At 41.2% G+C, this 26,687-nt stretch overlaps 1 protein-coding gene across 1 annotated transcript in view; it reads left to right on the top strand.

Moving 5' to 3' along the window:
- Positions 1–26,687, top strand: part of ADCY1 (adenylate cyclase 1) — a 224,952-nt gene that overhangs the window by 100,278 nt on the left and 97,987 nt on the right. Inside the window, exons 3-4 of the mRNA XM_045005001.1 lie at positions 3,470–3,588; positions 20,483–20,594. Coding sequence (XP_044860936.1) covers positions 3,470–3,588; positions 20,483–20,594 — 231 coding nt within the window. The remainder of the gene's footprint in view (positions 1–3,469; positions 3,589–20,482; positions 20,595–26,687) is intronic.

Genomic DNA, 26,687 nt, shown 5'->3' with positions numbered 1-26,687 from the left:
GAAAAATATTTTTACTACTTCTCTTAGCAATGTGGAACCAATATAACTGTGAGACCGTGATCTCTGGCTTCTTTTCTGACTCAAGCGTTATCATTAGAATTAACTAAGTTCCATTCACAGAAATCTTCACTAATGATGAGACGTGAGGCAGAAAGAGCCAAGCTTGACATTCCCAGATTCCCAGCTGAGTTTTTAAGCCTGGCAATTAAAATACAAACCTAATGCAACATTGTTAATGGAGGACATTTATAGCCTATTCTGCCATTCGTTGGCCTAAGTGAGATTTTGTACAAGGAATGCCAGATTGGGTCCTCTAGATGGATAGACCATAAACATGGAACCCTTTAATGTTTTTTGCAGAGTATGACCACACTTTAAATCCATTAATGTTTGTGGAAGATTGATATGTTGTGAATGGATTGAATACAGAATAAAAATACGCTGGCTGAAATCATGGCCCCATTGAAGTCAATGGAGTTTTGCCATTGTCTTCAATGAGACCAGCATGTCATCCTCTTTGCAGTGTCCAGCTACACTGTAGTGTTGGGGGTATGTTTAAAGAGATCCAGAGGTCAGCAAGAGAGCCAGATATAGCTTTATATGTTCCTGTGTACTGGCTGAGTCTATTTGTTTGGATCCAATATGATAATACACTAGATCCTGCTGATATATGCAAGACAATGCTGTTTGTCACTAAAAAGGGGGCCTGCAATGTGTGTGGTTTTTCCTTGTCAAAGTTGTTACTAATCGGTTGGTGCTCCCCGTTCTTCTGCCTGTTTCACTTTTTTCTGTCATCCTCAATGGCAGCAGCTGCTGGAGCATGAATGTCAACGCAAATGTTGCTTGTTATGCTGTCTCTTGTTCTCATTCAGTGTTCTATGCAGCCATGCTGATCTCCTTTCCTTTTCTCTTGTGTGGGTCTTCTTTGTCGCCCTCTCTGGGAAAATGAAGATACAGCACAGTGGGGCTCACTTAATGGAGATCCAGACAATGCTGTTTCCTAAACCTGATCATGTTTCTGCATAGCTTGGACTGTTATTTCACTCATAGGTTCAAATACTGGGTTTCTTAACCAGTCCTTACTTAGGTAATCTGGAATTCAATCCCATGTTGCTTGGAATCTCAAATTTTGGCCAAAAGGAAATGGGCTTTTCTCATGTTTTTTAAGACAAACTCTTTGATGTCATCTATGGGTTTGTTTGTTTGTTTGTTTGTTTGTTGCTTGCTGCCTTATATGCTAGAAAATTATAATTTCTTATACTTGCCAGCCTCCCTTTTTATTGTTCTGCTACCTCTCTCCTTGGTCGGGAAAGCTCACCAATGTCTGTCCTCTTTCCAAGGCTGTACTGTAATTGGACTTTACTCATTCAATCAGTTCTAGGCAACTAATCTTGTTTGTGTAAAGGTTTTGTGGCTGTTGTGTGGTTGCTAATGACTTGTTTGGCAATGTCTCTGATTTTTGTTAAAATAAAATTTACCACGAAAAAAATCTTTTAAACCATACTTTCTTGTTATAGCCAATTGAATTCCAGCATGATGTGTACCTTTCTTGTTAACACATGTGATCAGCTGTACGGTGGTGCAGTGTGGATTCCATCTATTCTATGCAGTGGCTGTCTCACTCCCCACTCTGCACTTTATGGAGATCTGTACATTTGTGATGTGTACTGTGGAAGCTGGGGCTACACAAGATATCCCTTCCACCCCCAACTCACATTTATAAGGGTCTTTCATAGCCTGGCCCACTAGGGTTTTTTGAACCACATTGTAAAATTCTAAGAATATAAGAATGGCCATACGGGGTCATCTAGCTCAGTATCCCGTTTTCCAGCAGTGTCTGGTGTCAGATGCTTCAGAGGGAGTGAACAGAACAGGGCAATTTAATCGAGTGATATATCCTGTTGTCCAGTCCCATCAGTAGCAGGAATATAAAATCACACAGGTAATTAAACAGAAGCTTATAGTAAGAGTATATTTTCCTAAAATGCTCTAGGACTTTTCTGCAAGGGAATTGGTTGATGTATAAAGCCACTCACAAATATTTAATTTCTGCATGTTCTTTATGACTTTATTTACTATAGTTTATACCTGGATATTAAGATACCTAATTAAAATTAATGGGACTTGATTCTCATTGATTCTAACGTCCATTTATGCTGCTACAGGGATGTTAAGGGGCTTTACTGTAAATGAGAATCAGTAATCTTTTCCTTGCAAAATTTAACTCACTCCTCCATGATGTAAATATCTGAAGCATGAGCCTTTGGAAGCAACACTATAGGTCAGAATTCAAAGTTGGAAGACTTGTGTTGTACTTTAGCCCTGTCCCGAGCTCATGGCTAGAGCATAAGGAGTATGTGGTAAAATGTTACCGAACAATGCAGAGCATTAGTCTGATCAGACCTCATATTAACCACTTCTCTTTCGCCATTCTCTTTCTTCCTTTTACTGTTTATTTCACTTTATTTAATTTTTGTCCCCTTTATTTTTCTTGGCCAAATGAAATAAGGAGAAATGTTGGGCCATACTTTGCTCTTGGGCAGTCATTCACAACTCCCACTATTTTAGCTCTGAACCTTGCAATCAGATGTGGCAGCATGGATTTCATCTCCCATGTGGGATGCTAACAGATCTGATTGCAGAGTTGGGTCCTTAAATTCAAATGCATCTTAGGGCAAAAATTAGCATATTTGAGTTTTAAATGTGAAGAAGTGCTGGTGCTCAGATTGTGTTCTCTTTGAGGACTTCTGGGATTATCTAAATAGGGTAGCTTTCAAAAGTTTGTAAAGTGCCTATGAGTAGGTCATCATTTGGGGAACATAATTTAACCAATATCAGAGAGATCCAAAACCTTTGTAAATATGGGATTTTGGTTAAGCAGGCAAGAGACATATGATAAAACCACTCTCAATGACATAGCAGGCCTTTCATTAAACCTGGAGTTGTCTATTGTGCTTGCTAGAACTAGACCTTTCCATGCTGGCCCATATTTTATAAAAATGTACCTTTATTACTGTTCAGTTGATTCAGGCTGTGTGGAAAAAAATTATAGCAGATTGCACTGTTAAAAACCTGCTTTAATAGACCCAGTAACACTTTGATTAAGTTCCAAACCAGTAGATACAAAAGCATAGCAAATGATCCTGGAATTCCTTCCCAGATAAATGATACTGGTGATGCAGTAAGTTGTTGTTATTAGTTTTATGATTATAAGTATAATTATGGACCATGATCTATTCTTGAAACTAGCTCTTTCCTTAATGGTACAGTCTCTTCTGTTGTACAGAGGAATTTGAAAAGACTCTCCCACAGGCAGCAGAAATATAAGAGGGGAAGGGTTCATGTTCTTTATGGAACAGAAATCCTCAGGACATATGCTAGAATAGGGGGAATGGTTTGATTTTATTCAGAATTGCTGAATGGGGAAAAAATTACACCCCAAAACTAATGGGTTTGCATTTTCTTTTAGGAGCGTCTCCTGATGAGTCTTTTGCCCAGGAACGTTGCCATGGAAATGAAAGAAGATTTCCTGAAGCCACCCGAAAGGATTTTTCACAAGATTTACATTCAAAGGCATGACAATGTTAGGTAGGAGTGACACCAGCTCACGAAATAATGTAAAGCAGATAACATGTAGTGCAAATAGAGTGACACGCAGTGACTTTGAGATCTTACAGCACAAGAAAGCAAGCCCAATGGAGATGCGTTGTATTGGTTTGGGGGAGGTTGGCATGGCTGAGTGGTAACATGCCTATAGAGACTGTGGATAACAATTTTGAGTTGATAAATAATTTAGAATAGTTATGCTAGGAGGAACCAAAATGTATATGACCTAGTAGTCATCTGATACAGTCTGTTATATTTGTGGTGGATACGAATATTTATTTTGCGTGATAGTAACAGACTATATTTCCCTACAAACAGGAAACATTGGTTGTTTGTGCAATAGCTCATTTATCCGGACAGTGGGAAGGAAGTAAATGTTGGTACAGTGCATCCATTTGTCATCCTAGGAAAATGTATATCTGTCCCCATCACTTGAGCATTCAGCTTCACAGATGACTGACTGAGGGCCTGTTTCTGCCCCCCTTCTCACGTTCAGTAGCATGCTGTTCCATGAGCACTCCCTCTGCAATCCATTGTTGTTATCTCAGTCTTGCTATTCTTCTCAATCCCACTCCCACTCTACTCCTCTCAAATGACCTGGTCCTGCTAGTGCTCAGGAGCACAGTTCCTTCCATTCCACAAAGTGTCTTTTTTTTTCTTACTACTGCAAAGCCCTGGTTAAATGATCCAATAGTTCAAGTTTTTTATCTACTAATTGTGTTCTTAGCAGAAACTTGTATTATAAAAACCAAAAACATTTTTTAAAACACTGCTTTCCACCATTAATGCTCTTTGTTTTCATTTGCTTCTAATATTCAGCTTGGATAATGAAAACAAGGAAATTACTTTCACTGAAATTTGTACTCAGTTTCTAGTCAGTTTCACTTTGTTTCCTCTGAACAAGCACAATGCTGCAGGGTTTGGGTTTACCTCAGAAAAATATTTAGTTTCCAAACACTTCTGCGGGAAAGTCCAAATAACTTCCTGACCCTAGTAAAATGTTTTTTTTTAACATTTATAGTGTTACCAACACTCATTATTTTAGTTCAGGTCTCATGGTAGATTTTGGGTTTTTTTTAAAGCCTCAGTTCCTGGAATCCTGTGATTACATAAGAATCTCAGCTTTTCCTTTTTATTTTAAATGAGTTTCTAACCCTCAAAGTTTCAGAGAAAAGCTTGAAAATGTGACCCAAGTGCCTCCTACAGGCTCAGAAATCAAAAGGCAGGTAAGATTTAAGCCAGTCTCATTATTTTTTGGGAGGGTCCTGGATCATGATTTTTGAATGCTTAGGGTTGGTAATACTGCATTTATATTGGTCTTGGATTTCGCAAAACCCAAGCTGAAAGTTTCAAAAATAGGTGCCTATAACTAGGCACCTAGGATGAGATTTTCAGAGGTCCTAAGCAATTTAGGAGCACAAATCCCATTCAGAGTCAATGGGACTTGGTCTCTTAAGTCACTTATACACATTTTGAAAATTCCTACCTTAAATAAGAACTACCTACATTTGAAAATCAGGCCATTTCTTATGGTACAAGAATGGATTTAGGAACCTAACTTTAGGTCTTTATTTTTTAAAAATCTTGCCCCCATCTTTATTTGTTGTGGCTAGCACTAAAATGCCACCCTCCCCATCATCTTTGCAACTCATAATAGTTTACAGATGGCCTACAAATGATAAAGTAATAAGGATGGGAGCTTGGAGAACTGATTGAAGAAAACACCTTCTAAGCCAGATAGATTGTATCACATTCCTATGCTGCTGTGACTGACAGAGTCAAAGGAGACATTCTGTTCCTCAGACATACCATCAGCAAGCCCTTGTCCAACAGAACCAGTCGTGTTGGGCTCTGTAGTGAACCTTTTTTATCTTACTCTTTTAAAGAGTTGAGTTTCTCTATCTACAAGCTTTCAGTCTACTTTGCTGCAACAATCTATCCAAGCTGAGTGAGTGATACTTGGAATCAGTGTCACCAGGATGTTTTCAACGCAGTACCATCTTGGGTGGATTTTGTACAATTTTGTTCAGTGAAATCTTCAATGTTGAGGTAATTACAGTCAGTAGCTGGGAGGTGGACCTGCACTTCTTGGCTTGTAAAGATGAACAAGAAAACTTGGGGCTAATTATTGAGACCTGTTAATGCTTTCCTTAGTGAAAGGGTAATGATTGTCATAACAGGTCATCACTGGGGATTGAATTTGGGACCTCCAGTGCTTAAGAAATGTGAGTCTCTATCAGACTATCCTTTGTAGAACATTCACTAGGGAGGGATACATCATATTCACTGAATAGTGAGTTATTAAAGTGTGGTGCCAGCTACCAGTCTCTACCCTAATGTTTTCAGGGGAGGTTATTGAGAGAGTGAAGTGAGGACAGTACATGTCACATCTTGAGCTCTTGGGTGTCCTTTACCCACTCTGGTCTGGATTTGGCCACCATTGTGGAGCAAGCTGGAAATGTTAACAAATGTGCCTCTTAGCTTATTCCAAAACATTTTTCCAGCATGTTTCTCAGTGAGTTTTGTCTCTCTGTATTCTCATCTGTTCACAGATGAATCTTTCCAGCTGTAAGTCACTTCAAGCTTTCTCCTTAATACTGTAGGGGTTTATTCTCACTTGGCAGTTCAAAGCATTAAACTCTCCTTAACATCAGTGGAAGCTGTGTGTGCGGAGTGGGGGTGAGATTAAAACTTTAAACTACGTTTGCTTTTAACTTGATTCTGCTCCATAAACTCAATGGATCACATTTAAACCTTTCGCCCTGTCAAAGAACAAGCTACCTTCTTCCTTAAGTCTGACACCATTATATTCTTAAGTTGTGACTGTTGTTATATCAGTAAATCCTGCCCTCCCAGAAACTTGCAAGCACTTTGGCAATTTCAGTAATTTTGTAGTGAATTCTTTTCCAAGTGATGATCCTAAAATGAAAATAAAATTAATACATTTGAGATGAGAAATTTTAAAAGCTTACTCAAAGGAATTTTCACTTGGTTTTACAGGTGCAATAAATCTGTCATTAATAATCATATCAACTAAATAATAATTTACACTTGTAGGATCCAGTACATTGCATTCAAGGATGTCACAAACGTTAAGCCATGAGCATAAAATAATAAAGTCTCTCAACACTTCTGTGAGTAAAAAGGATAAATAAAGTCTTGTTTTAACCGTTTTACTGATGAATAGCCTGAGGCAGAGCGATTAAGTGCCTTCACCTAGCCAGGTGTAGGGCTAGTTATAATACCCAGGAATCTTGACACACCTTCTCTCATAAGCAAACTCCACAGAAGAGGTTAGACTAGACAGGAAGACAAAGTCACAAGCTCTTGCCTAGGGGGAAAAAGTCAAGGTAAGCTCCTTGGGAAGGAGCCGTTGTTATGACTATTATATGTGAAGTGCCACCACTGATGAGATGGAGATTGTGAGGTTGATACTCCTATCACCCTGCTTTTAACTTCAGTCAGAGAAATGGAGTTACTCCAGTGTAAGAGAGAGCAGAATCAGGCTCTTGTTCATGCAATGCTGTGCTAACTGTTGGTGCTAAATAAATTACCTTAGAATGTTAGTATTAATTATGATTTAAAGTGTTCTTCGGTCCTTATTGGTGCTGCATTTCTTTCCCTATCATCATTCATCTTTTTACAGATTTTTTTCTTTGAAGACAACTTATTTTCTGCCTATATGACTGTAGCTATATCATTCTGAATTTAAATGCTTAAATGGGTTCTCAAATAATTACTTACAGCCTTTGTTTTTTCCATCATACTCACAGCCACAGCAGTGATAAGCTATTCTTGCTTGCTTTCTTATAACTGAAGTACATGGCTTTTTATAGCATAGTATCTTTTTATATTATTTACAGTTTAAAAAACAGTATGTTAAGAGCGGCTTTACATCTTTTACCTCTATCATGTAAAGCCATAAAGAGCATGAAAACTTTGGGTTTGAGAAGGATCAATGAGCCCAAAATTGACCACAGACTTAGATGCCACAAGAAAATATTATGCTATGGTAGGCTTCTATGTGTGTATTTATATGTGTGGGTGGGGGGAAGAAATCTTTCCAAGGCAAAGTTTCATTATATCTAGGATGTGGACTGAGATACATAAAAATCATTATTAAAAACAGAAAACATTGATCTTTGGAAGCTTTCCAGGGAAGAGGTCAAGTGGACTTTTCATAATCTGATGGGAGTCAATATTGTGCAGATGAAATCTGTACTCTTCTTGGTAGCTTTGTTTCCTCTTCCTACATGTTGTGTGTAATAATTAGTGATTATCTAATGGATGGACCTTGACCTCAGAGAGACAACAATTGTTGTGTTAGTTATCAAGAAAGCAACCGAACTGTTTGCTTGCTTGCGTGTGTTTTGTGTTTAATGGGGCTGTTCGATGTAACAATAGGAACAGATGCAAATGCCATGGGTTACCTGAAAAAAGTTCTTCATAGAATAAATGGATGAAAGCAGAAAAGAAAGATGTGGTTAGATTTGTGTGTCTGACATGATCACAGCATCAAGAAAGATGTGGAAAAGGCATTGGAGGGGGGATGATCTTCAAAAGCAGGTTTAGAGTGGCACAAAGAGGGTGGATCAGGGCAGATGATCAGTCTTTGCCTTAGTTTTCTGTAAAATGGGGATAATAATACTTTCTCCCACTTTTTGTCTGCTTTATTTAAATTGTACACTCTTCAGGGCAGAAACCATCTCTTATATATATTGAGAGATGCCTAACACAATGGGACTCCAATCTTGGTTGGAGTTGCGAGGTGCTGCTTATAAGACTAATAAAAATAACATCTGCTTATAAGACTAAAAAAAATCTCATCTGCACACTTTATATGGGGCCTGCAGAGAATCTACCTATTCATCTACTTTGCAGTTAGCTTTTCCTACTCATAATCAGGGGCTAATAGAGCTATTTTAATATATGCAGCTTACAGAAATCTGGCCAGTTTAGAATGTAAACAGACAAATACTCACTCTGCTCTGTGAATCTGATTCTTCAAGATACAAATGGATAATGAGCATTCAAGCTACTATGAATTTTCTCCTCTCTACTATGTTTTTTTAGTTTAGCCTAATTTTAATAATACACTAAATGCAGGCAACAATATAGAATTAAATTGAAAATATTGATCTCTTACAAACTGAGCACCTGATCCAAAGCCCATTGATGTCAGTGGAAACATTATCATTGTCTTCAGCAGGCTTTGGATCAGACCCTATAGGTTCTTTTGACATTTGCTTGTGAAAGTAGCCTCACTGAAAATCTCTGGGATTATTCCTGTAAATGCTTGCCACCATGTAAGGGTTGGCCATTCAAGGCCTAAATAGAGGCTACTATTCTTAAGAAACAGTACATTTCTTAGATTAATAGTGGCATCTTCAGTCCCAAGAAAGATCAGACCAGAAATACTAGTCTCATTAAAAATCAGATGTTTATGAAATGTCAAGATGATTTTAAAACTTCCCTTAATTTACCCTGTAGCAAGGTTTCAAAGCTTGCGTTATGTGATGCTCCTGAGGCAGATGGTTAATTGGGAATTGATTTTAAGGAAATTTCTAAAAAAATAAAATACATTTTCCTCCTTGCCTGATTTCACTCCAACAACCCCATGTTCTGTTTGTGAGCACCTAGTTCATAATTCACACAGCCTACTGTAGATCTTAGTGACTTCAGAATGTGTCTACATTGGAGGTGTGATTCCCAGCTCATTCCCATAGACATACTCATGCCAGCTGGGCTCCAGCTACCATGCTAAAAATAGCAGCATAGCCTGGGTAGCAGGGGTGGCAGCTCAGGTTAGCTCATGGAATATGTACTCACCTAGAGCCCCTGGGTACATACTTGGGTGGCTAGACTAACTTGCTGCTTGTGCTGTCCTGGTTATGCTGCTATTTTTAGAGCTAGCACAGGTTCATCTATGCAAGTTATGAATCAGACCTCCCAGCTCAAATGTAGATGTACCCATAGAAACAGTTTTATTTATCAAACTGTTGTTATAGATTCCGTCCTGTGACAGTGTGTTATACTAGTAAATCGTTCTTGTTGTATGTTGACTGAAGGTGACCTAAACGCTCAGTTAGCAATCCTTACTCACATTGCTGAGCACTTACTTATGTGAGTAGTTCCAACAAAGTCAATAGGACTCTTTATGTGAATAAAGTGTATGCATGATCACCGTTAAAAAGTGAACATTCGCCATCTGTAGAATTTAAATTTGCTATGGTATTTGCCATGTTTTCCTTCCAAAACCGAGGATGCTATATAAATAATGGGATATAGCAGTGAACCGTAGCAGCCTAGATCTGCTATGCTATGCAGCAGAATTTTGAGGCACACTTTTTAGCAGATGTTGGAACCCAGCAGAAAGCTGCTGAAGGTCTGCTGACTCATTGTGGCAGGTGCAGCTCGTTAATGCCATTAAGGCTATAAGGGCAGTGGGAGGGAGCTAAGGCAGAGAAGATCCTTGTGGGATGGATTAGGCATTATTTTTGAGTGAACAATAAAGCCAAACCACAGGCAGGGAGTGAGTTTGGATGCTAATTCAGGGTCAGTGTGCTCTGTTGAGGACCAGGTAGGGACTTGGACCATTCACATACTGGTTGCATTGCAAATAATTAGAAGGTCACAACATAGCTCTAGTGTATTATTTTCTTGTAATTACTCTATTTAACAACTTTAGAAATCCTGTGGCTACACAAAGCATATAATCCTCTCATGTTCTTACTATAGGGATGAATTTCTCCTCCTCCTTTCAATGTCCCTTTCATTCCAACAAATGGGGAAGGACATCATGAAAAGCAATGTGTTTATCCCACAAAATGGAATTATTATTTATTACTTGTAGCACAGATGAGCCCCAGTCATGGATCAGGACCCCATTGTGCCAAGTGATTTACAAACACAGAACAAAAACATGGTCTGTGCCCCAAGCAGTTTACAACCTAAATATAATACTAAAGATAACGGATGGATACTGACGGATGGGGAGTACATGGAACCAATGAAACATCTTGCTGACCAGTACTAACCTATATGGTATTAAATATTTTTGAACTGGAAAATGAGTCTTCATTCCACTTTTGTGTGTGTAAAATACTTTTTTTCCCCCCATGAGTAGAAGATAGGGCCTAAATGCACCCCACTCTTTGCACAACAATAAACCATGGAATGAGCGAGGCTGCAATACAGGATACGGCAGAGGCCTGAAATTTGGAAGACCCCTACTTCATTCACTGCATACTGTCTGTCCTCTGTGCTGAGGACTCAGTTTTGCTGTCACTTGTTCAGAATAAATCCATGCCTAAATAATAAATAATATGACTTGTAGAATGAATAATATGACTTACAGAATAAATCTATGGCTTGCTATAGGTTTTCACTGTGGTAATGGAAAAATATAATTTAATCCAACATAAGGCACAGATCCACAGGACCTCTGTCTTATTCAGTGTGTGTTGTCCAAGCTATACATGGAATGAGGCAGGTATCCTGCAGTTATTTGAAATCATATAATTAGACTGTATTGTTGTGCATACGCACAAGAGGGCAGAGTTAATTTTGGGTCCAATTTTGACTTGACATTTTCACTGCCTTTTTACTCAAAACAGCCATTTTTGAACATTATAAATTTGTAATAAAGACGTGTGATTAATATTCAGCTGTGTATAATCGGAACATTACAATTAAAATGTTCAAGAACTTACAGTTATTAAAAACAAACAAAACCCCTAAACCTTAAATGGAAATAACCATAAGGTAAGATAACATATGTAAAGATTTTGTTAACTTTAAAAAATGTCTACATTCAATTAACAGTATTGATATACAGAAATTCGCCTTTCAGATTTCACGAACAAATGTAACAATATACACTTCAGAACTCTCTTAACACACAACTATTTATATATTTTACATAGTTAGTTGTGCGTATACTAGTGATGTATGAAATAAAAGTGTTTGCAAGTACGTGTTGTGGGTCACTTTATACATCCCCAATTTGGCCTGTTGCTAATAAATGAAAACCCTATGGACGAAATGGTGAAATATGAGGATCAACATATGTGCCAAATAAATGTTCCTTTTAAATGAATGTATTTGTTGTATAACTCATTGTGTCAATTCTATAAAATAACCCTCCTTTAAGCAAAGCTAATAAATGAACACCTTTGCTGTAGGCCATGGTTAAATAATTAAGAGCTCTAGATGTAATTGCGTACAGCATATCTGTTCTTAAAAGTAACTGTAGGTCACCAACTATATATAACATTTAAGTATTTGAGCATTTACATTCTTTCCATTACAACATTGGGCACTCTGTGAAGTGTTTGCCCTGAGTGCTGATTTGACAATTTCTTGATTTAGCAAATACTTGAGTTTTACTGTCTTATATATTTTTGAAAGATTTAAAGAAGTTTCCAGATTTGAAAAACAAACAACTATAAAATTCTAAAGCTACCATTTTCTAAAATTGTAGCCACTAATTTTGGGTGCCCAGCGTGAGGCATCTCATGAGACATTTGGCTGTCTCATGTTGAGCAGCCAAAATCAGTGACCACTGCTGAAAATTTGGCTGCATAGGAATAGGAAAACGCAGAAAGCAATACATCAGGCATAAACAGAAAAACTCATCACATGCTTATATAGATCCTGGGAACTTCTGGCATGACAGAGAAGAGAAACCAAATAGAGTTTCTAATAGAATAGTAATAATTCATGAAAGAAAATACCAGTGATGTCTAATTGAATATAATTGAAGTCTGACAGGTAGGTGGTACATTGGATTGTGTAACAGTCCTTGCTTTTTACCTTTTGGATAGCTGAATTCCAATGTGTGTTTGGGTCAATTTCTAGAAATCTTTAATGCACATATGAGTGTATTTCAAAAACTTCAGGGAATTTAGTATGATGATTTGGCATTGGCTGACTGATTTCATGAAAGACAGATCCAGGTCTGTCAAGCAAGGATGTTGTAGGTCCAAAATGAAGTACATTGGCAGAGCTTTGGGGGTAAATCTGAAGAGCACTTATTGGCACTACCATATTTATTTCTGTTCTATGCCCTGGTCTACACTACGAGTTTAGGTCGAATTTAGCAGCGTTAAACCCTGCACCCGTCCACATGACGAAGCCGCTTTTTTCGACTTAAAGGGCTCTTAAAATTGATTACTGTACTCTTCCCCTGACAAGGGATTAGCGCTGAAATCGACTTTGCCAGGTCGAATTTGGGGTAGTGTGGTCACAATTCAACAGTATTGGCCTCCAGGAGCTATCCCAGAGTTCTCCATTGTGACCGCTCTGGACAGCGCTCTCAGTTCAGATGCACTGGCCAGGTAGACAGGAAAAGGCCCACAAACTTTTGAATCTCATTTCCTTTTTGGCCAGCATGGCAATCTGCAGATGAGTGCAGATCTCATCAGCAGGGGTGACCATGATGGAGTCCCAGAATCGCAAAAGAGCTCCAGCATGGATCGAACGGGAGGTACGGGATCTGATCACTGTGTGGGGAGACGAATCCATGCTATCAGAACTCCATTCCAAAAGACAAAATGCCCTAACATTTGAAAAAATCTCCAAGGGCATGAAGGACAGAGGCTATAACAGGGACCCGCAGCAGTGCCGCATGAAACTTAAGGAGCTGAGGCAAGCCTACCAAAAAAACAGAGAGGCAAACGGCCGCTCTGCGTCAGAGCCCCAGACATGTCGCTTCTATGATGAGCATTCTAGGAGGTGCAGCCACCACTACCCCAACCCTGTGCTTTGACTCCATCAATGGAGTAGCACACAACAGGGATGTGGGTTTTGGGGACGAGGAAGATAGCTCACCGCAAGCAAGTGGAGAAACTGTTTTTCCCGACAGTCAGGAACTGTTTCTCACCCTGGGCCTGGAGCCAATACCAAGGCTGCCTCCCGGACCCGCCAGGTGGAGAAGGGACCTCTGGTGAGTGTACCTTTGTAAATATTATACATGGTTTAAAAGCAAGTGTGTTTAATGATTAATTTGCCCTGGCATTTGCGGCCAGTACAGCTACTGGAAAAGTCTGTTAACATGTCTGGGGATGGAGCAGAAATCCTCCAGGGACATCGTGACAGGTTGGATCACAGAAACCCCCCTGGGAGCTGCCAATTGATGTGCTAAGACTACCTCTGCTCCTGTTTTCCCTGCCAGCTCAGCACCCTGTCTTGCTGAGCCAGAAAGTCCTGTCTGCTCCAACAAAGACACAGGGTCTGAATTACTTGCCCCAAAGCTACAGGTTTACCTGAAAGCAGCTCACAGAAGTGTGCTTGTCTTTAACACTCAGATGCCCAACTCCCAATGGGGCCTAAACCCAAATAAATCTGTTTTACCCTGTCTAAAGCGTATGCAGGGTAAACTCATAAATTGTTCGCCCTCTATAACACTGATAGAGAGAGATGCACAGTTGTTTGCTCCACCAAGTATTAATACATAGTCTGAGTTAATTAATAAGTAAAAAGTGACTTTATTAAATACAGAAAGTGGGATTTAAGTGGTTCCAAGTAGTAACAGACAGAACAAAGTAAGTCACCAAGCAAAATAAAATAAAATGCACAAATCTATGTCTAATCAGACTGAATACAGATAATCTCACCCTCAGAGGTGCTTCAGTAAGTTTTTTCCTCAGACTGGACACTTTCCAGGCCTGGGCACAATTCTTTCCCCTGGTACAGCTCTTGTTCCAGCTCAGGTGGTAGCTAGGGGATTCTTCATGATGGCTCTCCTGCTTTGTTCTCTTCCACCCCTTTATATATCTTTTGCATAAGGCGGGAATCCTTTGTCTCTCTGGGTTTCCACCCCCCCTCACTGGAAAAGCACCGGGTTAAAGATGGATTCCAGTTCATGTGACATGATCACATGTCTCTGTAAGACCCCAAGCCTTCATTCCTCCCAGCCTGACTCACAGGAAGGCTTGGTTGCAAACAGAGCCCTAGTCAATTGTCCTGGTTGATGGGAGCCATTAAGATTCCAAACCACCATTAATGGCCCACACTTTTCATAATTACAATTGGCCCTCAGAATTGTATCTGAGACTAGAAATATGAAATATAAGAGTGGTACATTTATACAAATAGGATGATCACACTCAGTAAATTATAAGCTTTGTAATGATACCTTACAAGAGACCTTTTGCATGAAGCATATTCCAGTTGCATTATATTCACTCATTACCATATTTTTATAAAACCATATAGACTGCACAGCATCACAGACAACTCCATAAAGCTCTGCTGGATGTACTCCCAAAGCCTTTGCAAAAGGTTTCTGGGGAGGGCAGCCTTATTCCGTCCTCCATGGTAGGACACTTTACCATGCCAGGCCAGTAGCATGTAGTCTGCAATCATTGCATAACACAGTGTATGGTCCCCGTGTTTGCTGGCATTCAAACAACATCCATTCTTTATCTCTTTGTGTTATCCTCAGGAAAGTGATATCATGGATGTTCACCTGGTTGAAATAGGGTGATTCTATTAAGGGGACATTCAAAGGTGCCCATTCCTGCTGGGCTGTTTGCCTGTAGCTGAACAGAATGTTCCCTGCCGTTAGCCACGCGGTGTGGGGTGGGGTGAAGTGATCATCCCAGAGAACTGTGTGTGTGTGTGTGTGTGTGTGTGTGCAGGGAGGGGGGGTAGTTGGGTTTGTGCTGCATGTTAACCCAAAAATGGCAGCCCCTTCTTTTAAATTGCCAACCTATTTTAAATGCCCAACCCAACAGCTGCTTGGTATGGGAAATGAGGGTGCTGCTGTTTTAAACCATTCCCACATGTTATGAAGGTTAAAGAAGCCAAAAAACTGTGGCTTACCATGGCTGCCTGCAAGACGAATTCTGTTGCCCGGCCCTGCGTGAATGATCTCTCACTCCAAACCGGCATACCCTCAATAAGAGGCAAAATGGAACCTTGTATCGAAAGCACATGTGCTATGTAATGTTAACAGCAAGGTTTACCGTGAAAGAGTCTACCCATTGTTCTCTAAAATGTGTCTTTTTAACTACCACTCTCCACCAGCTGCAAACGTTTCAACGCTCACACTATCTTCTCCTTCCCAGAGGCTAGCGAAGATTAGAAGACGAAAAAAACGCACTCACGATGAAATGTTCTCTGAGCTCCTCCAGTCCTCCCACACTGAAAGAGCACAGCAGAATGCGTGGAGGCAGACAATGTCAGAGTCCAGGAAAGCACAATATGAACGCGAGAACAGGTGGTGGGGCTGAAGATGATAGGCGGCGTCAGCTTGCTGACAGAAGGCAAGAGGCAATGGTGAGGCTACTGGAGGAACAAACTGATGTGCTCCGGCATATGGTTGAGGTTCAGGAAAGGCAGCATGAGCACAGACCGCCGCTACAGCCCCTGTTTAACCAACCGCCCTCCTCTTCAAGTTCCATTGCCTCCTCATCCAGACGCCCAAGAACGCGGTGTGGGGGCCTCTGGGCATCAAATACTCCACCCCAGAGGACTGCCCAAGCAACAGAAAGCTGGCATTCAACAAGTTTTAAAGTGTAGTGTGGCCTTGTCCTTCCCTCCCCCCGCACCCCACCCGGTGCTTCCCTCATCCTCCACCCCTCCCAGGCTACCTTGACAGTTATCCCCCTATTTGTGTGATGAATTAATAAAGAATGCAGGAATGTGAAGCAACAATGACTTTATTGCCTCTGCAAGTGGTGATCGAAGGGGGGAGGGGAGAATGGTTAGCTAACAGGGAAGTAGAGTGAACCAAGGGGGAAGGGAGTTCATCAAGGAGAAACAAACAGAACTTTCACACTGTAGCCTGGCCAGTCATGAAACTGGTTTTCAAAGCTTCTCTGATGTGCACCGCACCCTCCTGTATTCTGTTAACTGCCCTGGTTTCTGGCTGCGCATAATCAGCGACCAAGCGATTTGCCTCAACTTCCCACCCCACCATAAACGTCTCCCCCTTACTCTCACAGATATTGTGGAGCGCACAACAAGCAGTAATAACAATAGGAATATCGGTTTCGCTGAGGTCTATCCGAGTGTGTAAATTGCGCCAGCGTGCTTTTAAACGTCCAAATGCACATTCTACCACCATTTTGCACTTGCTCAACCTATAGTTGAACAGCTCCTGACTACAGTCCAGGGTGCCTGTGTATGGCTTCATGAGCCATGGCATTAGGGGGTAGGCTTGGTCCCCAAAGATAACTATAGGCATTTCAACATCCCCAACAGTTATTTTCTGGTCTGGGAGGAAAGTCCCTTGCTGCAGCTTTTGAAACAGACCAGAGTTCCTGAAGATGCAAGCATCATGTACCTTTCCCGGCCATCCCACGTTGATGTTTGTGAAATGTCCCTTGTGATCCACCAGTGCTTGCAGCAGCATTGAAAAGTACCCCTTTCGGTTTATGTACTCGCTGGCTTGGTGCTCTGGTGCCAAGATAGGAATATAGGTTCCGTCTATCGCCCCACCACAGTTAGGGAATCCCATTGCAGCAAAGCCATCCACTATGACCTGCACATTTCCCAGAGTCTACTGTGGTAGTCCCTTGATATCAGCAGCTCTTTGATTGTGTCGGCTACTTGGATCACAGCAGCCCCCACAGTAGATTTGCCCACTCCAAATTAATGCCCGACTGACCGGTAGCTGTCTGGCGTTGCAAGCTTCCAGAGGGCTATCACCACTTGCATGTGAACTGTGAGGGCTGCTCTCATCTTAGTGTTTTTGCACTTCAGGGCAGGGGAAAGCAAGTCACAAAGTTCCATGAAAGTGCCCTTATGCATGTGAAAGTTTCGCAGCCACTGGGAATCATCCCAGACATGCAACACTATGCGGTCCCACCAGTCTGTGCTTGTTTCCCAGGCCCAGAATCGGCATTCCACAGCATGAACCTGCCCCATTAACACCATGATGTCAACATTGCCGGGGCCCGTACTTTGATAGAAGTCTGTGTCCATGTCCTCATTGCTCTCGTCACTGTGTTGCTGTCGCCTCCTCGCCTGGTTTTGCTTTTGCAGGTTCTGGTTCTGCATATACTGCAGGATAATGCACGTGCTGTTTACAGTGCTCATAATTGCTGCGGTGATCTGAGTGGGCTTCATGCTTGTCATGCTATGGCGTCTTTGCTGAAAAAAGGTGCGAAATGATTGTCTGCCGTTGCTCTGACGGAGGAAGGGGTGACTGACAATATGGCTTACAGGGAATTCAAATCAGCAAAGGGGGTGGGTTTGCATCAAGGAGACCCAACTGTCACAGAATAGCCCCCTCAAGGATTGAACTCAAAACCCTGGGTTTAGCAGGCCTATGCTCAAACCACTGAGTTATCCCTCCCTCCACAAGTCTAGGCAGGACTGAATCTCCATTAAACTTTTTAAGGTGCCCCTGACAGACCTCACCGAAACGATTGTTGGCCATTGATTTCACGGAGGGAGAGGAGGAGAGCAAATGAATACAAAACAAATCTGGTCTCTTTCTTGTTTTGATCCACTCCATCTCTCTTATACATCTTAGGATGGCAGCAGATGGTGCAGTACGATTGCTAGCCATTGTCGTCTCCTGGCTGCTTGCATTTATGTCCAGGTGCCCCTGACAGACCTCACCGGCATCTGCCAGGAGCACCCTTGTGTGCCCAGGCGCTCCTGACCGACCTCACCGAGGTCGGCTAAAAGAGCACCGAGGAGACGACGACAATGGCTACCAATCATAATGCACCCTCTGCTGCTAAAAGGCAATGAGCTGCTGCTCTGTAGCAATGCAGTACCACGTCTTCCAGCACCCAGGAGACGTACGATGACGATGAGCTGAGCGGGCTCCATGCTTGCCGTGGAATGGTGTCTGCACGGGTAACCCAGGAAAAAAGGCAAGAAATGATTGTTTGCCATTGCTTTCACCTGCAACACTGTTTTTGACCCATCAGGCATTGGGATCTCAACCCAGAATTCCAATGGGCAGTGGAGACTGCGGGAACTGTAGGATAGCTACCACAGTGCGACGCTCCGGAAGTTGACACTAGCCTCAGTACTGTGGACTCAATCCACCGAGTTAATAGTCTTAATGGTCTTAAGTGGGGACACACACAATCGCCTGTATAAAATCGATTTCTAAAAAATCGACTTCTGTAAATTCGACCTAATTTTGTAGTGTATACATACCCTATTTAAGTCTTTCACCGTGCCATCTCCATGGTGTCTCATGGTCATGACACTATAGTCACAAGGCACCAGAGATTAATCTATCTGTACATATTTTATATTTAAAAAATCTTTACTATGATGATAAAACACATGGATGATTTAAATGATCAAATTCCAGAGTGTAGTATGTTTAAACAATGCTCTAAGAAAGCATGTTCTAGGAAGTGAAGAGGAGTTGCTCTAAGCATATGCATGACAGCACATACATGAGCATGTAGACCTGTATTAAGGTTTGAAGCTGTTGAAATTTTGAAAGTTCAGTGTTTTGTTGGGCTAGGTTACCTAGGTTGGGGAGGTGAAAAGGATTTTGGGGGCAGAAGTGATTTTAGCAATTGCATGGAATCAGATTAGGTATTGGGAGAGTTTGTGGCCGTGGGGTGGCTTATGAGGGGCTGGGTTGGGAACTGAGAAGGTTATATTTTCCCTTTCTTGGGTTTTCAGGTGAGGGATCAGATTTGGTGACCTTGTCTGGAAGCAAGAATAGGAACTGGTTAGGTTTGTGTTTCTGGCATCTGTTACATTAATTGGGAGGGAAGGAGGTGCAATTGTAAGAATGGAGAATTGTTTTGGAGGAGGGAGATTTGTGCTGGGTTATGTTAAATTGCAGTTCTCAAGATGTATTTTAAGTCATGCAAGCACATCTAGAGCATATGGGTAGGTGGCATTTTTATAAACCTAAATAAATAATTATTTGGTGTTATTTAGGCTGGGTACTGCATGTGAGTAGATCCATAGCATTTCCACAGCTGCCACAGGGCCTGGGCCAGCAGGTGAGTAAATCTAAATAATTAATACTTCTGGAGTTGCTTCCATTCAAGGATCTACTTAGGTATTTATATGGCCCCTTTCAACGCAGTATCTGAGTAACTCCCAAATATGTTTAGATTTATTCTCTCAACATCGCTATGAGGTAGGGAAGTGTATTAAGGCAGAGAGGGCAGTGGGCGTACAAGTCCCACTGATAGTCAGTGGGATTTGGGTGCTTAACTCCCTAAGGATGTTTTGAAATTTCCAGCCTAAGTGATTTGCCCAGGGTTTTACAGTCTGTGGCAAAGCAGGAATTGAACCCAGATCTCTCAAGTCCTGATCCACAACCTTAATTCCTCGGAGTGTTTTGTAAGCATTAATCAGTTGAGCCTCACAGTACTGTCTATAAATTATCCCCATTTCTCATATAGGCGAACTGAAACAGAGAAAGGTTATACAACTTAGAAGTTAAGCAAGGAAGGATGGTCGAGTGGTTAGGGTGCTAGCCTAGGACTTAGGAGCCCCAGGTTAAATTCCCTGTACTGCCATAGATTTCCTTTCTAATGTGGGGCAAGACACTTCAGCCTCTCTGTGGCTCAGTTCCCATCTGTAAAATGAAGATAATAGTACTGTCCTACCTCACAGGGGTGTTGAGGCACTCAGACCCCCTATGGTGATGGGGAGGGGAGCAATATAAGTACCTAAGACAAAACTTGCTTGAGGTCCCAGGGAGCCTGTGGCAGAGCCAGGAACAGAACACAGATTTCCCTGACTCCTAGTTCTGTGCTTTAAATGCAAGATGATCCTGGATCTTTGTGCTCTGCATAGCACTTTAATGGTGGCAATTCTCATTTGTCTGGGTTTCTGTTCAGGGTTGCACTCAGTGCATAGAAGAAGATAATTCGAATCAGAAGGTGTGTTTTGCACTAATGTTTCCATGTTTCCTTCCTTCTCTTTACAGCATTTTGTTTGCAGACATTGTGGGGTTCACTAGTTTGGCATCACAGTGCACTGCTCAAGAGCTGGTGAAGCTTCTGAATGAACTCTTTGGCAAGTTTGATGAATTAGCTACAGTAAGCATGTCATTCTCCTTTTTTTTCTTTTTTTCCCCTATTTAATTTAATTGCTTTTTGAATAATGATGTCTTGGGTGGATTACATATGTTAGAGACATTAAATAGATTGATTGCTAGCCCCATTTCCACTGTGAGGCCCATAAATCATGAGTTGCTAAAGTTTCTTTCATTGATTCATATTTTTGAGATAAAGCAATCCATTTAAATGGTAAGAAAAGAAATTGCAGTTGCTATTTTTAAAATACTTTTCCCAATGCTCTTGACTGGACCTATTTACAATTAATGGAGATAACTATTAAAAATGTAAATTTTGTACCATTCATAAAAAATAAATATATAGTGGAAGATGTGAATATTGAATGTATATTATAAATTTATTATGTGTTGGTGACAAGAGTTCAGAGTCTCAGTTCAGTTCCTCTCTGACAGTTTCCCATGTCACAGACACTGTGATGGCTCATCAGAGAGGCTATTATGGATGTAATAGATGTATTTTGATTACAAGTATTTACTATCTAGTCACCGCACCCACAGAGTAGTAGATGCTTTATGGAATAAAAAGACAGACACATTCCTTGCCCATAAGATCTGATATTCTAATGGTACAAAAATATAGCAGTCAAGAAATACAAACAATTGGTGGGGAAGTTGGAGGATGTGTGGTTGCAGATGACCAAATGAGTTCACGTGGTGTTTGTGTGTGACACCCATGTCCTGTTCCAAATTATGTACTATATTATGTACAAAATGTTTCTTCCACAAATGTCCTTTTCAATATATAGTGATCCCTTAATCAAGACTCTCCATTCCTTCCAACAGGGCACTCACCATCTAAAAACATCATCCCATGCACTGTGCTCTCTCACCATCCTACCATCTCCTCTCCTGACTCCACACAGCAACCCAGAGTGTGTACTTCTGCACCTCCCAGGGATTAGCCTCCCTTAATTTCCTCAGTACAAATCCCCTGACCCTGTATATAACTCTGATGTCAAGCTTTGAGACAGATGAGCAGTTTCCATCCCCCCATTCCTTTGCCAAACTGCCTGCTGATAAGATAGCTGGCAGTGTCTCCTGGGTGGGAGGAAGTCTCCTACTGTATGCAATACCGGAGGGTGGGGAGGGTGTGGTGACCTACAGGCCCCCCTTTTCTCTCAGTTGTCTAAGGGAATGGGACTTCTACATGAGGTGATCAGGGCCAAACTGTAAAATGCCAGTTTCCTTCTGTGTCACAGGAGTCCAGAAACTGTGAAGGAAGACCATGACAGAACCTTCTCTCCCATCCCTTAAAGTCCCCCCACCTAATGGTGTTCAGGCCCAAAGAGGTTCTCTGGCTGGGCTGAAGCCTCCTTGCCCCATTGCTGCTGCAATTCCAGCTGAAGTGCCCTCCATCCCTCTGTATAATGGCCATTTCTGGGCTTCTCAATTCCTCATCCTGCAAGTGGAGCAGCTACGGTTTCTGCTGACGCTGTGTTTGTTCCCAGGGATCTGGCCCCACCTCGGGAAATGTTCTTCCTTCCTTAGCCTGTATGATTGGGGGGCAGGGCTGCTCGTGTCCCTAAGCCCCATCCCACATGTTTTAGCTGTTTCTGTAGGGGCTGCCTGTAGCGTAACAAAAGCGAGGGAGAAATTCATTTTTCCTTTTAGATCAAAGTAGCCTAAAAACTTGCCTCATGTAGCCACAGAAGCTTTTATAATTGTCTAAAAATTATTCAACCTCAGAGCTGCATTTAGGGATGCCAGATGCACCAAACACTAGCATGGGCAGAGCTGATTAGACTGATGGCCTACGGGATGGATGCCAAGTGACAATGGATTTAGGTGGGAAGCTTTGCATAATTTCTAAATGCCAGCACAGCTCCATGAATGTCAACCTTGTGTGACAATAAATAAGCATTTGGGCCATTCCCGATGCCCTTTACGCTTGAGTGTTTTTCACAGTTAAAAAAAAAATCACTAATTGCAATGGGGCACAGTTCATTGTAGTCAATGAGAGTCTTTGGATCAGGCCTTAGGTCCTAGCCCTCGACCAGACATTCAGCTCAAGGTGATTTCTGCATTGTCTTTGTTAAGGAACAAATAAGAACAAACATTTTAAAATAAAAAAAAAAAATTCAAACTCCAGGAATTCAGTGGAACTTATTCTTATTATGTTATTTATAAAATGTGCCTACAGCAGTGGTGTCCCTGGTCTTTGGCCATATAGGGTATCTCTGTACTGGATGCATTCTGATTGAGCAGTGGTATATCTATGGTGTGAGTTAGCCTTTCTCCGGATTTTCATAGGGGTACTTGCATTTCCTCTGGTTGCTATGACTTCCATAAGAGGAATCTATTGCACGTTGTGTGCTAGAGAGGGGAGATCAGAATGAGGATAATGCCTGTATCAGGATACAAAGAAGAGCCTAGTAGTCAGATCATACAAGGATAACTTAGGAGGACCCGAAACTGCCCTTTTGTAGGGCATGTGCATTAAATATATGACTATCATGGTAAAGGGATTGTCCCTGCCACCAGTTCTCTTTTCCCTCTTCTGAGCTCTCACCATCTTTCTTGCTCCATTTCATCTTGTTGATACTTTATCTCCTGCAGGTGTAGCTCCTACCTATTCCCTGTTATATATCATTCATTTCTTGCACTGTATTTCTTGTCTGGGTTGCCTTTCCCAGTGGCAGGACGTCCTCCAGAGGAGTAATGTAGCAAAAGCATAAACATCCTTTGAGAAACCAGATGAGAAAGTAGATTCATCCTCTGAAGTTTCAGTGTGCCATAAAGGTCCAGCCAGAAGACTCGGAGAATTCTTTAATGTAGACCATGTGAGACAGACATGATTTAAGTGAGCAAGTTCTCTTGCAATTCCTTCCAACAGCATGAGGAGACACTAAAGTGTTTCTCAGCATTACAGTAGGTTTCTTGTCAGTGATTCACAATTATTCCTACACATCTAGTTGTTCTTCTCACTTTCTTTCCCAGAACTCAAAGATGCAAGTGTTTGCTACCCGAAAGAGAGAATGGCACAGAAGGCTATCTATCTACGGTACTTAGGCATAGAATCTAAGCAGCTCACAATCTTTAATGCATTTATCTTCACCACTGTGAGGTATCCCCGTTCTACAAATGGGGAAATGAGCTATAGAGAGAGACTCACTTTTTCAAGGTCACACAGGAAGCCTGTGTCAGAACAGAGAATTGGACCTAGGTCTCCTGAACCTCAAGCTCATGTCCTAATCACTGGACCATCGTTCGTCTGTTAGGAAGGCTCATCAAAGTCCTGTTTCTGCCTTGGCTGCATTTATGCTATAACAGAAAGCTATCTAATTCTTATGATTTATTTTCTTGTAGTAAGTCTGTTTCTGCACTGGGGCCTATACTTCTAATGAGAACATGATAGGCCTGGTTCTCCTCTCATGGTGATATTCCACACCATCATTCTAGCACTGAGGCAGCATGCAGGGGGTTGGACTAGATGACCTCCTGAGGTCCCTTCCAACCCTGAGATTCTATGATTCATGCAAATGGTGACAATAAACAAATCAAGAGCATACATCTAACCTAGATATAAACACTAAAGAAGGTGTATGGTAGAGTTTTAGAACTACATGGTGACTCTGTTATGCACTTGCAAGATAGTTGCACATAAATCCCAAGTATTCAGGCTGCATGTGAGTAGAGCATGAAGCAACTGGAAAGATGAAATCCACTGCCCAAACCAGGGCCAGGGTGCAGGACTGCTACTGTAGCCTATGGACTAGAACAGCCCAGTTGAGCTGCTTGCACTGAATATTAACACTATTGGAGCTGCATAAACGTGAATGTGTGGCTCCTTCCCGTTCCAGCCCCATTGTGTCCTGAGCCAATATATGCGGAGCCAATAGTGAAACTGTTCACATGGCACGCTGGGGTTGCACATAAATCTCTCAGAGATCAATCCACCATTGGAATCCTTGCCCAGACAAAATGTGGAGCTTAGCGCCCAACGCACTTAAGCAGATGCATAACTTTGAAGCTAAGTACTTAAAACTACACATGTGCTTAAGTACCTTTCTGAGTTCTTGCCCTCTGGAGCTTCACTTCATGGGTGAATTTCATCCTCTGAATGGGGCAGTGAGCCCCCCTTCGTCCCCCCCTCAAATGTCTAAAATCTTACACACAGTTTTCCTTTGAGAATGAAATGAAACCTCTTGTCTCTTCTTAACAATGCAAAGGCATGAACCAGCATTTGCATGCGACAGTAGTTTGTAATGTATGGCAGCAGAGTGTGAAAGAGGACAAAACCTGTCTTTTTTTTTTCTGCAGTAAAGAGTCTTGTAATCATGTCTCTTTCAGTCAGATGAATTGTGCACAGAGATACATGATTTTTTTCACAGGGATTCTAATCTGCTAATTAGAACAACTACTGCCTGTGTTTTGTACCTGATTAGTTCAAAGTCCTAGTCTGTGTTGGTTAAAAACAATGGTGTGCATTAAAAGTCCAGGGTAAGGGGGGTGGGGGAATGCAAGGAAAATCTATGATCATTTAGTTGCGATGTGTACGGTCTCTGTGACTACTGAAGTGTGATCTGTGATTGTACATTGTGTTTGTTGTTGGTGCTTAGGAACCAACATCAATTGGAAGTGGCAACTTGGTAAAATAATTGCCCTGTCTTACAAAAGTAATACAGAAAAATGATTTTAGATAGCACTGAAGTAAGTGTGGTAGGAGGAAAGGGCAAATATTAAAACAGCATTTACTTACTGTTAGTAAATCTTATGGAAACGGATGGGCTTGAATGTTTCTCAGCATTAACAATTTAGTAAGTTTTTTTTTTTAATATTTAAATTGCACCTTTCATCCCAAATGATCCCAAACGACATTAAAATCTTTTATAATAATCATGAAGGGCTATATTGAGTCTTTGTTCCTAGCACTGAGTATTGGGTGGCATGTAGCTGGGCATCCCTGAAAGGAGTTCTGAAAAAATTACAAAACAAAATATTTCTTCTTATTTCTATGCCCTGTTATTGCATAAGAACATAGGAACTGCAACACTGGAGCAGATCAGTGATCCTGTGGAGTTCCTTCTTCTGAAAGTGACCAGCACCAAGTACTTCAGAGAAAGGGGCAGGAACCCTGCAGGAGACAATTTTGGGATAACCTGGCCCTGAAAAGAAACTTGCTACTAACCCCCAATACTTAGAGAAGATGGCTAATGCTCTGAAAATTCGTTCCTAAACTCTTATTTATTTGTTTACTATTTGCTGTTTAAACTTCGATATTCTTTTTATTCATCTATAGCTAATGCTTTTTTTAATCCTGCTAGGCTCTTGGCCCCCGTGATAGCTCAAGTCAGTGAGTTCCACAGGCAAATTGTGTTGTGTTTTCTCTTAAAGTATCTTTGTCAGTTTCCAATTTCCCACCTTTCAATTTCAATGAATGTCACCTTGTTCTTATATTATAACAATCTGACTAGAAGTTCATGTTCTACCTTCTCCCTGCTATGGAGTATTTTGTATATTTTTGTCGTGTCCCCTCTTATTTATCTCCACTCTAAGGTAAATCATCCCAGTCTTCTCAATCTTTCTTCATATAAGAGTTTTTTCAAAGTCCTTAATCTTTAACCTTTAACCTTTCCATTTCTACTATGTCCTTTTTTACAATGGAGTGACCAGAACTGAACACAGAGGGCACACAACTGATTTACATAGTGACATAATATTTTCTGTTGTTCTCCATCCCAGTCCTTATGCATCCTAATATTTTCCTTGCTTTTTGACTGCTCTTTTTACACTGAGCAGAGATCTTCATTGAACTGTACACAATGATGTCAGGCCTTTTTCTGGAGCTGATGCAATTAATTTAGAATCCAGTAAGGTGTATGAGTAGGGGAAATTATTCCCTCCAGCATGCATTACTTTGTCTTCAAATGTTGTCCCCTTGCTGTTCATCCTGTTTTCCACATCATTAATAAATCCATTACACTGCACAGGTTCTAGCATGGAATCTTTTGGCACCCTGCTGTTAACCTTTTGCAATGATGAACGTTGACCATTTATTCCTACTCTTTGTTTCTCTCTCTTAATCGGTTTTTGATTCGTGACAGCACTCTCACAC

This window comes from Mauremys mutica, chromosome 2 (assembly GCF_020497125.1).
Source record: "Mauremys mutica isolate MM-2020 ecotype Southern chromosome 2, ASM2049712v1, whole genome shotgun sequence".
NCBI lineage: Eukaryota > Metazoa > Chordata > Testudines > Geoemydidae > Mauremys > Mauremys mutica.
The sequence above is the reverse complement of the archived record's forward strand: the minus strand, read 5'-3'. Positions and strand labels throughout refer to the sequence as shown.